At 36.0% G+C, this 17,039-nt stretch overlaps 1 protein-coding gene across 1 annotated transcript; it reads right to left on the reverse strand.

The window, feature by feature from the left end:
* Window positions 1–2,195: 2,195 nt before the first annotated feature.
* Window positions 2,196–12,765, reverse strand: LOC136824207 (uncharacterized). Its single transcript, XM_067080385.1, has 2 exons — window positions 11,455–12,765; window positions 2,196–3,256 (listed from the first exon to the last, which is right to left on the reverse strand). The coding sequence occupies exons 1-2, from the start codon at window positions 12,749–12,751 to the stop codon at window positions 2,196–2,198; spliced, it is 2,358 nt and encodes a 785-aa protein (XP_066936486.1). The 5' UTR covers window positions 12,752–12,765.
* Between the last annotated feature and the right edge of the window lie 4,274 nt (window positions 12,766–17,039).

Below are 17,039 nucleotides of genomic sequence, written 5' to 3' on the forward strand. Positions count from 1 at the left end.
TAGCCTGTCTGTCAGAGTGTCTCTTATTGCAAAGCGAATTTATTAGCGAAGCAGTTTTGCTACATTGTGTGCACGTACCTTTAACTTCTATCCCAAGCGAAAATTTGCTATATAAATCACATCTACAAACCGATGGTTCTGTCAAAATGACCTTGAAGGGTTTGGCTAAAAGCCACGAAAATTTTCTCGGTTTGGTAGCTAGGACTGCAAAAAATGCCGAAACACTGACTTAGAATCTGAAGTTGATCAAATGGCACGCATCTAAACAGTTAGTTCTTCGGTTTTAAATGTTTATTTTGCTGTTAAATGGAAAAAATTAGTTTGAAAGGCGACAGAAAAGATCTTCATCATTCCTTGACTTTTAAAAAATAACTATCAAGTATCAAATAAGGTCAATAAATGAGAAGTTTTTTTGCAGGTCGCACCGGTTAGTGTAAAACATAGGTCACAGGTCACGGGTCACAGGTCATACAAATTACAGACCGGAAAACTGTAACGCACTCGTAACATACAACTCATAACATAAGTTCCTGAAAATATTATATGTAATGGAAATATAATATCAAAATATGTTATTTAGAAGACTTAAACGACAAATTATCAACCCGAAATATTAACAACAAATGAAACTTAAATTATGTAAATAAAGACGTTATCTCAAAGTATGAGGTTTTGTCCACCAATTAACATCAAAATATTTTTCATGCATAAATAGAATGCTGACGCTGCAAGTGGATATATATTGACAGGTTTTGAAACGGTTTGTGTAATTTACGATGCGCGATCCAACGATTCACGATGCGCGATGCACGATCCATGCATATATTATGTTAATTATTCTAATTATGCACGAATAAGTTTTCATAATGCTAGCTACAAACATCATATAACAATAACGAAAAAAAATTAAAAAAAGAAGGGGAAATAATTTATCATAAAATAACTTATATCTTCTGTGTAGAAAAAAAACAAAAATTGATAGCGAGAGAAAAAAAATGTTAAAATGAAAGAAAAAGCCTTGACGTCATAGATAGGTTTTGGCGCGAAAAATCTATTAAAACACAAACTCATTTTTGTACGTTCATTATTATTTTAAGAACAGTGAATAAGGTAAATAAGGAATCATTGGCTACATTATTACTTTTGGCATGTTCTTATAAAAGCCTTTCACAAACTGAATTGCAACTGGTGCTTTTATTTATTTCATCTTTTTCTTTGTTTGATGATCAAGTTAATTCATTTGATCTTTCTCAAAAAAGGTGAGTTCATACACGCGCTCTTCATTAAAAAACGTCTTTCTTACTTTACCACAACATTGTAAATTTTTGTTTATAACCCTGTCTCAATCCAATGCATTTGGTTGGTTTAATCGGAGAAACGTTTTTTTTTAAATAAAGAAAGCAAAAAGGTTACAAGACATTCAATTCAAAGCATGGGCAAAAAAGTTTATGTTGTGATTTGATTTGATTGTCGAGGTTAAAATATATACACGCATACTTTACATTGGTTTTCCAGAAATACAAAAGAAGGAATTAAAATTATGTGATTACTAAAACCTGTAAATGCATAATTAGAATAATTAACATAATATATGCATGGATCGTGCATCGTGCATCGTGAATCGTTGGATCGCGCATCGTAAATTACACAAACCGGTTTTGAAAACAATAAATACTCCAACAGAGCTGTTTTAGAGATATGAAAATAGTGACGTCATTTTATCAAAAATACAAAGCAGTGGATAAAAATATTGAAACATTTATAAAATATAATCCCTTTGGTGCTATTTTCATCAATTCTTGTTATCATACACTCATTTCGTTTTATAAGCATAACGTTTATAAGCATACTGAAGCTCAAATTTCCAGAAAAATTAAGCATATGCTAAGCATACCTTGAGGCTCATCCAAAGAAATTTTTAGAATCATAATTTCCAAAACTTCAGAAAATAACAGAAGAATGAAGAAGAGAATTACAAACAAAATTGGTGATTTTATTTTTGCTTAATCTCTTATAAATACAGACAGACAGACAGATGCCTTCCCATGCAAGGGGATAGGCCTCACCAAAAGGTGAGGATCACAGCACCTCCTAAAGCTAAAGTGACCACAAAAAGTATATAACTAAGATGAAAAATGAAACATACTAAAGTAGAAAAAAAAAAGGGTAATCTAACTAGAAAAAAAAAAAAAAAATTATATAGACAAATTTCTAATCATTGCATTCCATTCCAAACGATTTCCAGCCATAACAAACCAATTATCAACATTTATACCACATTTAGACATACATTTTCGAATTGAACGACCATACGTCATCTTAGGACATCCCCTGGGTCGTTTCGATACTACCCATGAGGAAAGCATTTTCCGAGGAAGACGATCCCAGTCCATCCTACTCACGTGACCAATCCACCTCAATTGCTGTCTATAAATATACGTTTCGATAGATTCAAGCCCAACACGTTCAAGAAGCTCATCAGTTGAGATTCTATGTAGAAATGTGTGCTTTCGATTTACTCGGCACATACTACGTATACAACCATGGTAAAAGCTACGAATCTTTCTCAATAAAGATTCCGTCATGCACCAACATTCACTACCATAAAGAAGAATTGGTAAGATTAACGAACGAAATATTGATCCTTTGGCCTTATTGGTAATATCAGATGATGCAAACAAACATTTTCTCAACATTCCAAAAGCACCACTTGCTTTGGCAATACGGGTATCCACATCCTTTTCATCGGTACAATCGTTGGTAACTATACTACCAAGGTAACAAAACTCGTCAACAATGGGCAAATAACGCTTTTCATCAATAATTACATCAGATAAGTCGACATTATCAAGGGTTTCAGGGTTGTCATACATGAATATCGGTTTTGCACAGAACAATATCTCCGTTTTGGAGTCTGACTTGGGATTTATTGCACCGGTATGAATTTCCATTCCGAAACGATCAAAGTGGACGGTTATTGAAGTAGCTCCCTGTTGGATATGATCTCGACTCTCAAATAACAAAGCCGTATCGTCTGCATATTCCGAGTCTGGAAGCTCGAAATCTTCTCCTTTCGTGGTTGTTCTACGACCGGTCATTACAAAATCACTCTTACTCCGAAATATGCAAAACGGTATACCACAGGATAACTTCCAGGTTTCAATCATTGCGGTAATGTAAAAGGTAAACAATAGCGGTCCCAAAATATCACCTTGTTTCACACCGACGATGCTGTTAATGGTACGGACTACATCGCCTATAACGAATTTCACAGTGAAGTCAGCGTGTAAAAATCTCTTATCTATCGTAAAATCTCTTATAAATAACACAACTTATAATAACAACAACATTCGAAAACAATAGAATGTCTTCATTTCTCTCAAGATTAAAGATAGGGGAAAATGCGCGAAATTTTTTACCCCAGCTTCATAATTTTTTTACCAAGCATAGGGTTAAGCATAGTCGAGGCTCAAAATTGAGCTTTACTTTAAGCATAGTGAGCTTCAGCCGAAATTTACTGTATGCTTATAAAACGAAATGAGTGTACCCAAGGTGATGCATGAGATAAAATGAGACATGAATGACATAGTGATTGTGAAATAGCTATTTTCCTGTTAGGGGACCGTTTAAAGCCAAAGGTGAGATCAATGTTTTTTAATACGTATTCTTTATATATAACATACGTAACATGCATATAACATTAAAAAGATAATTTTTATTACATGTGTGATATAGGTTAATATATAATACAAGTATTACAGGTCTGTGTTATACACGGCATAAAACGCGAAAGCATGTGGTAAGCATGTGGATGGATTTTTGGCTTTAAAATAGTTCTAGATCAATAAAATACCTGTGGAATTATATTTTTGATATTAACAACTGTTTTTCAAACATTTTCTTTCATTTTCTTTGTGTTTTAGTTTACAGTACTTGAAGCTGACCTGTCAACACTGACCTGTGACCTGTGACCTGTGACATGTGACCCGTGACCTGTGACCTGTGACCTGCGTTTTACACTAACCGAGGTCGCACGGGTGGGAGGAGTGTTCTTTTAAGTGAACTAAACTTACCTTGCAAAACCAAGTGGATATTCAATGATAAAGAGGTACGGAGGTAATCAAATTTGTCGAATTCGTCAAGAAAGCAATTCAAAACTGGCCAAGAACCAACAACAAGCCATCTTTGTAGATTTTTGCTTTTGTTTACTTTTGATGATTTCGACAGACTATTCGATTCGAATAAAAATGTTCGAACGTTCGATTTTTTAAGGCACCATTTACATTAAAAGAACTAGAAGGGAAGAAAGAGTGTTGCACGGCGGGACGGTGGGTGTTATGCCGCCAGTGTGTTTGGGGTATTATAAGGCTTTAGACCCCTGTCTCTGCTTTTGGGGTTTTATCAAAGTGGCTCTTATTTTGCTAGCAACTTGCGAATTGAGGTGGAGTCTGGATTGCTTTGCAACCCTTATACAATGAGCTATTCCATTTTTAAACCATACATGGGTATTGACGAACTTTTCCAGGGGTCTGAGCCCGAAATGCGAAAATCGAATTTGGCAAAAAAATTTTGAAAAATGACCCTACAAGATTTGACTATATCTTTTTATTCTATGAAGAGATTACTTTCAAATAAAAAATATATTGACAATGAATGGGTAAGCTTTCTAGAAATCCAAACATAAATTGCATAGCTTTTACCAAAAAATAGCACTTTAGGATCAGAAACAGTCAAAAACCAGCTTTTTCCAATTTTCTTCGAGTTGTTACAGGAATTAAATCCTTGTTTTTTTTTATCTGAAATTTTCAGTAGGGGTGGCCAATATGGTTCCCTTGCTCATATCAGAGGGGGCCGAGACGGGGGTAAGAGAATTAAAGTTTCTAAGTAAAATCTTAATTATCACCCAAAAAAGTGCCTTTTTTGTCCATATCTTTTAAATAGATAGTCCCAGCCTTATCCCTCCTTCAGTAAAGCTTCCTACACATTTTGTCCTTTAGAAAAACCAAAAATATTGGCCTTAATTGCTTGCTTTCAGTTCCTGTAGCCAATAGTGTGACCCCCTGTATTTCTATTTTACTCGGCGCGGGTTTTTTAATAGAGACTCAAATCCCGCAGTCTTATTGGACTAGAGAAAGCGAAAGTGAAATCGCGCGATCTGATTGGATGAAAAAAAGACCGGGGAACTGGAACCGAATGGAATTCTCTGGAATTCTCACTCTAAAACAAGATGGCAAGTCTGGTTGATTTTAAGGTTTTATCTTATCTTTATCTCATTCTCATTTACTTTAATTAGTAGAGGCTTCTTCAATGTTTGGGGAAGGTAAGTCTATAAAAGTTATTTGTTTTTTCGGTGGAAAAAAGTATTTAAAAAAGCATTTTTTGTGCTCAAGGTTTATTTTTCTTCGCAAACTTTTGTCTTCAATCTTAAATAGATGAACGAGTATTTACTGATGGTTATGATTTTTTCACAGAACATAATAGTAAAACTATTCAGGAACTTGGACCTTTTTACAGAATTTCAAAAAATCTGTTAGTTCTGGAGATATATTGAAAAGTTTAGACATGGGTAGTTCGCGTTCGTATTTCGCGTTCCCAAACCAAACGTACGTGTCGATGACCCTGCCGATGCACCGGACAGTCCGGTGTCGATGTCGGGTGTCGAAAAGTATTCTTTGATTGCACCGGACATTATGTCCGGTGTTTGTCTGGTGTGAGTCAAGTATATGGTCAATTAACACCGGACATTGCGTCCGGCGTTGTTAATTTGTTTCCGTCTCATTGTGTCCGGTGTTATAAATTAGCGCCTTAGAAGGGAGGTTGGGGAAAGTGGTAACGTTTACTAAACACCCCCGCCTAAATTTTGGCTCTTTCACAATAAATGTTAATGTTTTTCTTAATTTTTTTTAGGTATAAATCTCATGCTTCTTCTAAACAACGGAGATAAAATTTCGGAAATAAAATGTCGAAATAGAAATCGAATGGAATAACCGAGGCCAGTGCCAGTGGAAGGGGATACTGTTTTCGACAGTTAAACTGAATTTTTATGGAAAACCCTAGTTCAAGTTGACCATGTGAAGTCAAAATATTTAAAAGTGTCGCATGAGTTCCACGGTCTAACGTAACTAAGTCTTAATCCCAGCAAAAAGAGAATTTTATTTTCATTTTATTTGCGCAAATATGATCACGCTGACCTTGTACAAATGCGTCCGCACCGGACATTTAGATGTCCGGTGCGCGTATTGTCCGATGTTGAAAAGTATTCGATCTTAACACCGGACAATACGCACCGGACAACTTGCGTGTCCGGTGCATCGGCAGGGTCGTACGTGTCGCAGCAACCCTTAGGGGCCGTCGACAAACGATTTTCCTTTTTTTTAACGGCTTCTGGCCGTAAGGGGTGGGAGGGGGTCACTGCAATGCCATTAAAAAAGTTTAAAAAAAAAGGAAAGTCTCACTTACAAGTTTCATCGGTCCAAAAAGTAGAAACATGTGACTGGTCACGTGACAAAAGTCGGCAATTTTTCCCTCCGCCTCAGTTGACTCTTTGCTCCACCCATCCCGCCCTGACTTGCTGCGGGGCTTGGAGTTTCAAAATTGAAAGGTCACGGCTCAAAACGACATGTTTTTTCCGTGCGAAAAGAAGAACTTTGAGGATTACGAATCGAAAGAACATGGCGGCCATGGACCAGTGAAAGTATTTACTTTTGAAGAATTTTCTTGGCCGCTAAGACGTAGGGGGGGAGGGAGTCTGAACCTTAACGGCCTCAGGCCGTTAAAAAAAAGAAAGTCGTTTGTCGACGGCCCCTTTTATCAGTGCGTCTCAAACCGCGATATTTCGAGAGCACGGAAGCGCGTCAAAACACCAGCTTTTTTAGAGTTTTGTCTCGTTTACCCAAACGCTGCAATCCTGCGTAGGCTTTGGGCTCAAGACTAGAACCCCCAATACGAGACATTGGCCTGACCGAAAAAAAATCATCATCATCAATTTTGTTAATTGTCAGAGTCGTTTACTCACTGGAAATACGCAACTTTCTGAAGTTTCGTTTTTTTTCGGTTGTGCTTCATTTTAAAAATAACGAAGATGAAAAGTTACCATCAATCCCGCGAGTAAAAGAAAGTACTCCGACTAGTCTACGAAAAGTGCGCTCGCGCGGCGAATAGAATATCTCGCAAATTAATATATGCATAAAACTGACGAAATCCTTTCTTTTTTATGCTTAGGTGACGTCACCATCGATCCTGACTTGACAATGGATAACCAAATTTGGCAATGTATAATTATTACGAGCGGCCGAGAAAGTTTGTGTGACGCAAAATTTGCGCGATAAACGAAGCCCTAGAAGAACGCCCACTGAAAATTGAAACCAGGAATTTATTGAATATTTCACTAATGAAGTATCAAACTTTTTGTTTTTTGTAATCATTATAAATTCATAACTTTTAAATACTATTTTTTGAATGTCAAAGGACAATTAAAGTGAATTTAAGCTGATTGGGTGGATATTGGGCGGACGGGCGTTTTGCACGTGCCGAGATTGGAAATTAAATGAGAGTAAAAGACGGGGGCGTCTTAGTATGTAATACTAATTCATTATTCTTTTATTTTTATTTTTCGCGAATGAAAAATGAATTTTTGATTTTTGCATTAAGGAAATATAGTATAATATATTGTATTTGATTGTCAATGCCAAAAGATACTTACGAATAATCTGCTGTGTTGCTTCGCTATTTACCCCCGGATTGTTTTAGTAGGCACTTCGGTCACGTAAATAAAAACACGTGTATATGTTGAAGCCGACTGTGGACTAACCGCAATTGCAATTACATAAATTATTGTGGAAGGGAACGCTTGAGACGAATGTTTGGGAAATCAAAAAGACAACTTTTGTGAGAATGTTGAGTTTTATTTATATGGCTGTTTGTGACACACTGTTTATACAATACTGCTAGTTAAAATACTGTAGTTTAAAATAATAGAAGAGAAATTGAATTAAAGAAAGCTTAGACAGCTCTGGAGAAAACAAATACCTGAAAAGGTACAGGAAAGGCAATCATTAACCAACCTGGTTCATAAAACACGTCATAAAACAAACACACTGGAATTCTGTATAACTGAAATGACAAAATTTCGCGTGGGCACACAGTTCCATCTACCATTATCATTATTTTTTTTCGCTGAGTCAGCTCATTCCTTATTTCCCGCGCTTTTCGCATCTCCGAACAGATTCTGATTACTCCGCGCATCAAATTTAGGAAAGAAAGCATCTAATTCAGTCTTTCAAAATAGTATCTGTTCTGTAGGCTACTCCAGCTGGAGATGTGTGGATCTGTTCTAAGGAAATTTACAAAAAATGTTGATCCGTTCTCTTTTGCGAAAACCTTCTACCGAGAAATTAACGAAAGCAGCCGGCCCGTCAAATTTGTTACCGTGAGTAACAAGGGTCGTAAAATTCCCAAAATTTTCTTTTGTTTTCTCCTTTTTAGTCCCGGTAAGGGTCCAAAGGTCGAAAGTCGCAGCTCGCAACCCTAGTACCCCCTCCCTGTGGGCAGCCGGCGAGGTGATCTTTTTTTCCGATGTGTTCTGAGAGCATATTTCAGCTAGAAATTTTGATCTGTTCTGATCAGTTTTTCGAAAATTAATCAGCTAGAAATAACGATGTGTTCTGACGAGACAGGGGTATAATGAAGGTCATCGAACGTGTTCTTTTTTGTCTAGGTAGCCCTTAAAAAGCTTCAGACCACATCTTTTAAGGAGACCAGGGGAATAATCAAGAGAAAATTGATGTTTATTTTTTATCTTGGCAAACTGTTTTTCCTAGATAAACCATATGCATAAAGTAATAGCGAGTTTATGTATTTGCATTTTAGAGGACGGTAGAGTATCTGAAGCGATTTGGAATAACCTGCAATTCTGACCCGTAAAACCGAGGACGGTAAAAGTGCTGATTTACCGTCGTCCTCAGCTGGTCTGGAACTAGTCAAGTTAGAACCTTACCGTCTCCGTCGCAGAAAAACAAACATACATAAACTCGCTAATGATAAGTTTAGGGAGACAAGAAGTGCGATAAAGGTTTCCTATAGAAATCAGAACACATCATTTGTATAAAAAATTGACAGGGCGTAACACATGTGGTGATGAGAAGATGAGAACACATTTTTTTTTTTAATCTCTCCGCCGGCTGCTCTTGAATTAAGATAAACCCTCTTCTTACAGTAGTGGGGGTGAAAATATCGGACAGAAACACCGATAAGGGTCGATATTCCAATATTGTTTTGTGGTTGGGGATTTGAATTCTTTTGTTTTCAAGTTTAGTGGGATTAGGATTGGTTTGTTTGATGATTTTCACCAATGGGTACAAAAATTGGAGGATAATTCTCCACCGGGGACGATATTTTGGCTAAATTTTTTCACTTTTTTTGTCGGTGGCTGTTTCTAGACCCCGGGAGGGGGTACTAGGGTTGGCGAATGAGGGGTATGTGTGGACGGGACCTCCGAAAACCGACAAATTTTTTCTTACCGTTCGCACATACCCATCATCCATTTTTGCCTAAGTACCACCCCCCCCCCCGGGGGGTTCTAGACTTTTCCAATTGAAATGAATTTTGATGAAGACTAGAATAAGAGCCTTTGTGGACTCTTCGAGTCCCAGTGATTGGCTAAAGCAAAAGAGTCGTACCAAAGTAAGCATCAATCACAAACACTTTTTGGAAACTTGTTATACCAGTCACATCTTGAGCTTTCTTTACACCGTGTGCTATCACAGTTTTTTAGTTTTCTCTGGAATTAATGTCTGTGGGGACGGACAGTAAAAAGGGTTGAGGTGGAGTTAACTCCCACATCTATAACTCGAATAACTTTTAGGTTGTTAGACTTTATGATATACGTATTGCTAAATAACTTGCAAAAATATCCGATTATAATATTGAAAATAATCTAAAACTAATATTTACAAAAATAATATCTACAATTATGTAAATTATACAATTTAATTATTATACGGATTATAGAACATAGAACACTACATGTTTGATATTATACGAAAGATAATTACACCCCCTTCTCACAGACCCACTGGGAAAATCGGCTAAAATATTGTCCCAGTGGACAATTATACTTTGATTTTTTGTCCTAACTGAAAATAATCAAAACAAGTGATGCTTTTATGGACCTACCTGGTTATCAAAACTAATCAATGAACATTGAAACAATGAAACACATAAGGCATAACTAGGCAAAATAAAAAATATGTAATGAGAGCATATCTATCGGGAGAAACTATCAACACTATTGAAAAAGTTTTCTTTATAAAAACAATCCACTATCAGAAAAACTGCACCGCTTAATAAATAAGGTTTCCAGAAAACTCAAACCATAGAATTATTATCAGATATAATGAATTCATGCTTTTTTCCTCAAAATGAAGCGTGTCTGTAAGGGGTCCCTTAGTTGCAATGGGAATTCAATTGCACGTGTGCAATGATAATGTCATCTCTTTGTTCTTATCGTATTTCAATTGCATATTTTCTCATGCTTGATTGGATTCTTTTGAATTCTTAAAAAATTATGCACGTAATTTGGCTATTTTTAACTGGAAATTTCGGGCACTTCGGTCCCCTCAATGCAAATAAGAATTACATATTTGAAATCGGCTCATTTTATAGATTCACCAGTGTTGAAAACTATTTGAAAACGCACTTCTAATAAAAGAAATTTGGGTGTCAAGTTTTCACCTGAATTAGTTATTCTTTCCGTATAGACTAAAATTGATTTTTTAATTTTAGGAGTTAAAATCGATGGAATCACTAAATTTCAGCTCCTAAAATTCCAGATTGTATGTAAGCTAAAATAGATTTGTAAATATCAATCGTTTTCCAAAACTAAAAATTTCGAAACTGAAAAAAAATAACGTGCAAACATACCCTTATAAAGAGATTTCTATCCACGCATCAAATTTTGAGAAACTGTTTTTACGACCAATAATCACTTTTAACAAAGTGAATTTGAATAGATGATGAAGTAGCCAAAGTGAGATATTATTCTATCTGATAACAGTTCACTGCTTTCACAGAATTGTTAATTAAAAGGTATAAAAAAGCAATTGAAAATCGCTAATGCTAATCGCTATGTTTCGTGCCACACGGTTGCCGGTTCTGCCTGCAAAATCTAGCTTGTAGTTGTTTTATTTTCCCCATTTCAAAATGTTAGACTTTTCGTGAGTGCGCGGTTGCGAAGGTCATGCGACTTTCCATGGCCAAGAATTAGAATATCTCCTTCAAGAAAAACAGCAAATGTAAGAATACCCTACTTAAAGTGTTTCAATTAAAATATTGGTACAGGCTCATAAAACTGCCTTCTTCTAATGATCAAAAGCAAAATTAATAAAATACATATAAAAAATACTAATGGACAAAAATAATTCAAGTGTTGAAAGGTGAAGGTGGCGGTAAATAGACCTAGGGCGCTTCCAAGGCGCGTAGATGCTAGACGTATTCCTTCTGAAATGGATTGAGCTTGAGATGGTACCATTTTAGCCAGGGTGGTGATCAGAAACAGTTCCTCTGCTGTAATAATAATGCTTAAACAGAGACATGTAACAAGCCATAAAAAGGCATCCAACCATATTATATGCCAAGTGTCAAACTTAAAGAAAAAGAATGCTCCGAATATAATCATGATTGATGGAAAAGCAGCATAACCTAAGTAAATCATCTTATCAGTTTTGGGTGGTTTGAAAATGCCTACGAGGAGAAATAACAAGCTTATGGTTCCATTTGTCAGATAAATAAGATTTATATCCAAGTTTGTCCAATTTAAGAGTTCGATGCATGCCAGAGGTACCCATAAGTCATAAACAACTACACAGAACATGGTTGTAAAAGACATCACCAGAATCAAAATTGTATCAAGGTTGGTGAAGAATTTTCGTAAGACAAACATGGTTTCCATTTCGTTACCGGTTTTAAATGATGACTTATTCTCGATCATAGGAGTTGACTCTTCATGATCTGATTCAAAACGTTCATTGGTGATGAGTTTTTGCTCTGAATCCAACGAAGCTTCTTCCAATTCTTCTGCTGAAAAACTTTTTAAAGCTTCTTTTAAGTCAAATTCTCTCGATAAATCACTGACAAAAAACAATGATAAAAAGAAGGCAATCATGTAAAGAAAGCAGGTCACTAAGCTAGCTCCGTTTGAGTATTCTACATGCACACCCAAAAACCAAAAATCTGCTCTAACAAAAGCAGAATTTATACATGGTCCAAGAGTAAATCCCACAACATATGTACAAGACACAGCGGATATTTGTGAGACGACTTCGTCCGGTGCGAAAGAGCGGGCTACTTCAGCCACAATGATTGCTCGAAGACAATCCCCTAAACCGGACAGTAATCTTCCAAATAATAACAAATAAGGGGAAATCGGTATCGTATACAGGACATTGCCAATTGTCACCAGCGCTAAGATGAAACTGAATATGAGACGCGTTCGCCGAGTTCTGTCAAATATCTTTCCAACGAAAACTGATGATATAATCATAGACAGGATGTATATTCCAGAAATGCAACTATAAAAGATATTCAAATTGTTTTTGACTTGAAGGAAATCTTTTAAGTAAACAAGCAAAGTTGCAAATGTAAATGAATACTCAATTCCAAGGATAAGCCCAATAAAGTAGAATAATTTGGTAGTTATTTGACGTTTTTTGAGCCATTGCTTGTAGCTGAAAGCAACTCCTGTCTGCGCCATCATTGACTGTAAGATCTACACTTAAACGAATTATAATGAAAGATTTGTAAAAAGGGCTGTACGTTTATATGAAATGCAGGCTTTTGTTTCTTTGTAATTAATCTATATTAAACCTCTTTGTTCTCTTGAAGCTCATTAGAAAGTATAATCATAATTATGTATTGCGTCATTTGCAAATCTGACTTGCGATTCAAGAAAGGGCTGTAACTTACCCTCTTTCATTTGATATTGTAGGCAGTAAAAAAGAGGTTTTTCAAAGAATCATTCAGAGGAAAGCCTAACTTAAAATTTGGTGTATTACTTTTTGATTAAAGTCAATTTAAAAAAAAATATTTTAAAAAAGGTGAAAAACGAGAGTATTAAATTGATTGTAATGAATAGAGACACAAAACGATTTTATGCATCAGGAAATCATTATGTAAATAGCACTTACAGAAAATCTTTCGGAAACTCTTGGAAAGATGCCATAGTGTGAACCCCCTTTTTTACTTTTTTTACTTTTCCAAAATTGCTTTATGGGAGGGATAGTAGATTTTCCGAATAAAATGGGGTGTTTGAGATTTGGGGGAGGGGGTCAAGTAAAAATAGGGGGATAAAAAATTTCAATATTTTTGGTTTTGAGTAACTGGTGGACTGCTGCTGTAAATAGCGCGGGTTCGAAATTTTTTTAAGATAGGGTGAAAATACATATAAGGGGGGTGAAATAAAAATTGGGGGGGTTCAGACCCCTCTGCACACTATGGATCTTGAAAATATTGTGGGGGTTGAAGCATTCTGCTTCTTGCTTAAAACCAAGGGAAAAACAAAAGTAAAAAAACAACAATAGAGATAAAGTAAACATAAAGGAGAGACTTCGTACTTTAATGTTTTGGTAAAAGAAGTCCTTTCTCTCGTACTTCTCTAATAAATCGATACCCTTGTTTCCGATATCTTCGATATCTTCAAATCTTGGTCGCCTGGAGTTTTTTCTATGCCAAATATTTGAAAGAAGCCGAACAAAAACATTCGAAACTACAGCAGAAAAAGGCGGAAGTAGTTTGAAAACGAAAACAAAAAGAAATTTATCAGGGCAATTTTTTGAGTCGACAGTAAATGAGTTATCACATGACTTCTCGTGCAAAACTCGATATTTTACTCGTTCCGAGATTTTACCGAGATTTACCAAAGACAAATATTACGGAAAAATCCCGGAACTCATAAAATATTTCTCGTATTGCACTCGAAGTCATGCGATAACTATTACATATTACAGTCCTCTTTGTATTCTTTTGATTTATGACCGCAGTTGGATAAGGTCTTTACTGTAAGGTAAAGACAGTATATTTTATGTAACTCCGAAAAAAGATTAACTATCATTAACTGTCATTAACCATCATTAACTATGACATTGAATTAAGGCTGCAGTGTAAACACAACTTAAGTCAATGGCAATAAAAAACTATTATTGCAAGTATAGACTGGAGTCTTCATCTCGCTGAACTTTGCTTTTTGATAATTTTTTATGACGCTGAGTCAAGTGAAGTAGACTAGAAGCATTTGATGATGTCGCCATTTTGTAAGAAAATATTAAAAATCCAATTAACAAAAAAGCTACTTAGAGTTGAAAAATATAATTAAGAATGAGAAACGAATCAATAATAGATTTTCAATACCTTATTCTCAAATAAAAACATAGCTTTATCCTATTTTTACCCTCCAAAACAACTAAAATCTGCCGAACTGTTAACCGCCTAAACAAAAGCATATTACCATATACTACCAGATTACCGGGTCACTTGATCGCGACATCCAGTCTATAAAAAAAGCTTTAAGTGGTCCCGGGCTATTGCAATAGTCGAACGTGCGCAACGCACTGGGCTCAACTTCAGTGGCTTCAAATTATTCATAGGCCCAATTGTAGACCCCCAGATATTCACCCAAGGAACAAGTGTGCCAAATTTCAGCCAAATCCAACCATTTTTGAGGCCTGTAGGCTCTGCTCTAAAGTTTTAGCCTCGTTTTGGCGGAAAACTCGTCACCAGGCCCCAAAAATCAAGATTTTTGAAAAATGAAAAAAAACACTTCCAGATATTTACCCAAGGAAGAAGTGTGCCAAATTTCAGCTAAATACGACAATTTTTGAAGTTTCCAGGCTGCCCCAAAGTTTTAGCCTCGTTTTGATGAAAAACTTGTCCCCAGGCCCCAAAAATCAAGATTTTTGAAAAATGAAAAAAACACCCCCAGATATTCACCCAAGGAACAAGTGTGCCAAATTTCAGCTAAATATGACTATTTTTGAAGTCTCCAGGCTGCCCCAAAGTTTTAGCCTCGTTTTGGCGAAAAACTCGTCCCCAGGCCCCAAAAATCAAAATTTTCAAAAAATGAAAAAAACACCCCCAGATATTTACCCAAGGAACAAGTGTGCCAAATTTCAGCTAAATATGACCATTTTTGAAGTCTCCAGGCTGCCCCAAAGTTTTAGCCTTGTTTTGGCGAAAAACTCGTCCCCAGGCCTCAAAAATCAAAATTTTCAAAAAATGAAAAAAATACCCCCAGATATTCACCCAAGGAACAAGTGTGCCAAATCTCAGCCAAATCCAAGCATTTTTGAAGTCTCCAGGCTGCCCTAAAGTTTTTGTGACAGACAGACACACACACACACACACAGACAGACAGACAGACATTGTCAGATTGTAGCTCAACTGAAGTTGAGAACTACAATGGTCGTATAATTGACAATCAAAATGTATCTCTCAACTTTTTTCCAGTTACGGAAAATTGCACACACAATTTTTTTCAGGTCTGGTCGGTAAAAACATTTTATCGATGTGGTATCATTTTATTTTATTTATGACAATATATTTCGATACCCATGTATCATCGTCAGCTCTAACAAATTAAAGATTCATGGGAAAAATTCCAATCTTTACACGTCAAACTTCCCCTCCCTATTAACACAACTCAAAAAATAAATTTAAATTTTCTGTGAATATTCTTTTCAAGGTTAGGGTCATTTTTGAAACAATTTTAAAAGACGTTTAGGAACACGTGAATAAAAATTTGTTAAAACGCAATAAACTGAAAGAAAAATCCGTTTTTATCTGTAAGATTAAAATGTTCTTACAATATGTTATTATGTTAAATTGTTAGCTTAGACTTGAAAAAATTTCTTAGTCATATTTGAAATCCAAATTGTTCTCAATCTATGCTTAGGTTTTGGCCAATTGTTCTTATAGGAAAAGACGTTTATTTAAATGGAAGCGAAATCCAGCCTAAAAACCCCTAAACATCATGGAGAAACATATTACTTTACAACCCTGTGTCACAGACCCACTGGAAAATTTGGCAAAAATTTCGTCCCCGGTGGGAAAATACCCTGGAACTTTAGCTCTACTGCGAGATTGACTTTCATTTCATCCCTATTCGAAATTCAGTGTTTAAAAATTGCACTTCAAACCCATCCCCACTGAATTTTTTAACCTGGAACAATAGAATTTCTATCCCCCTATTGGGATTTCAATAGAATTTATCCCTGATGAGAAAAAAGTTCCACCGGGGCTGTGAGACAGGGGTGTTACTTTACCTCTAATGTGTCGTAGGGATGGCCAGAAGAATAAGCTTTGTACAATAACAATCCTTGATTGGTCAATAAGAATTCACAATTCTCTATTTCAACATCTTTATGGTAAAATACTGATAAATCCACTGTCATTTCGAAATCCTGCAAAAAATTGAAGGAACACTGAATGAACCTAAATCTGATCCAATGAATTTATTTCAGTGTAAAAGTAAACTTATTTAAAACTGAGATTTTACCCAACCAAAAAATCCGCCTGGTCAATATAAGGGTTGGTGACATAACAGGGCCGGCGAAACCGGGGGGGCTAGTGGGGCTAGGGGGGGGCTATAGCCCCCCCACTTTTTTGCAAAAAAAAAGAGTGAGAGAGAAAAAGAGAGGGTGAGAGAAAAAAGACTTGGATACGTACAACAATGAAGCCAAAACGGTTTAACAATCTTTCGTTGCTCCATATCCATAAAAATCTAATGGATAAACTTTATTTAGATGAAGTTGGTAGAGAGTTTGTGTCGACTCAAGAGCGTCGTTTTAATTTCTTTGATTTTTTCATTCCAATAACTTCATAAAAATTAAATTTAGATCACTTCTAAGCCAATGTAGAGTACCATAATTTCAAAAATTTTCCGTCCCGTCGGCCTCCTTAGTCATTATAATCATTTAGCCCCCTCACTTTTAAAACCGATTCGCCGGCCCTGCATAAGTCTTGATTAAGAGAATAGATTTCGTAAATGTCGT

Source organism: Clytia hemisphaerica, unplaced genomic scaffold (genome assembly GCF_902728285.1).
Source record: "Clytia hemisphaerica strain Z4C2 unplaced genomic scaffold, Clytia hemisphaerica genome assembly, whole genome shotgun sequence".
Lineage (NCBI taxonomy): Eukaryota > Metazoa > Cnidaria > Hydrozoa > Leptothecata > Clytiidae > Clytia > Clytia hemisphaerica.

Bases quoted from the DNA above. Each gene is read 5' to 3' on its own strand.
- LOC136824207 (XM_067080385.1), bottom strand. From the start codon at position 12,751: ATGATGGCGCAGACAGGAGTTGCTTTCAGCTACAAGCAATGGCTCAAA. The intron at 3,257-11,454 runs GTCTATTTACCG...AATTCGTTATAG, and splicing joins GCGCCTTGGAAGCGCCCTAG to GCGATGTAGTCCGTACCATT.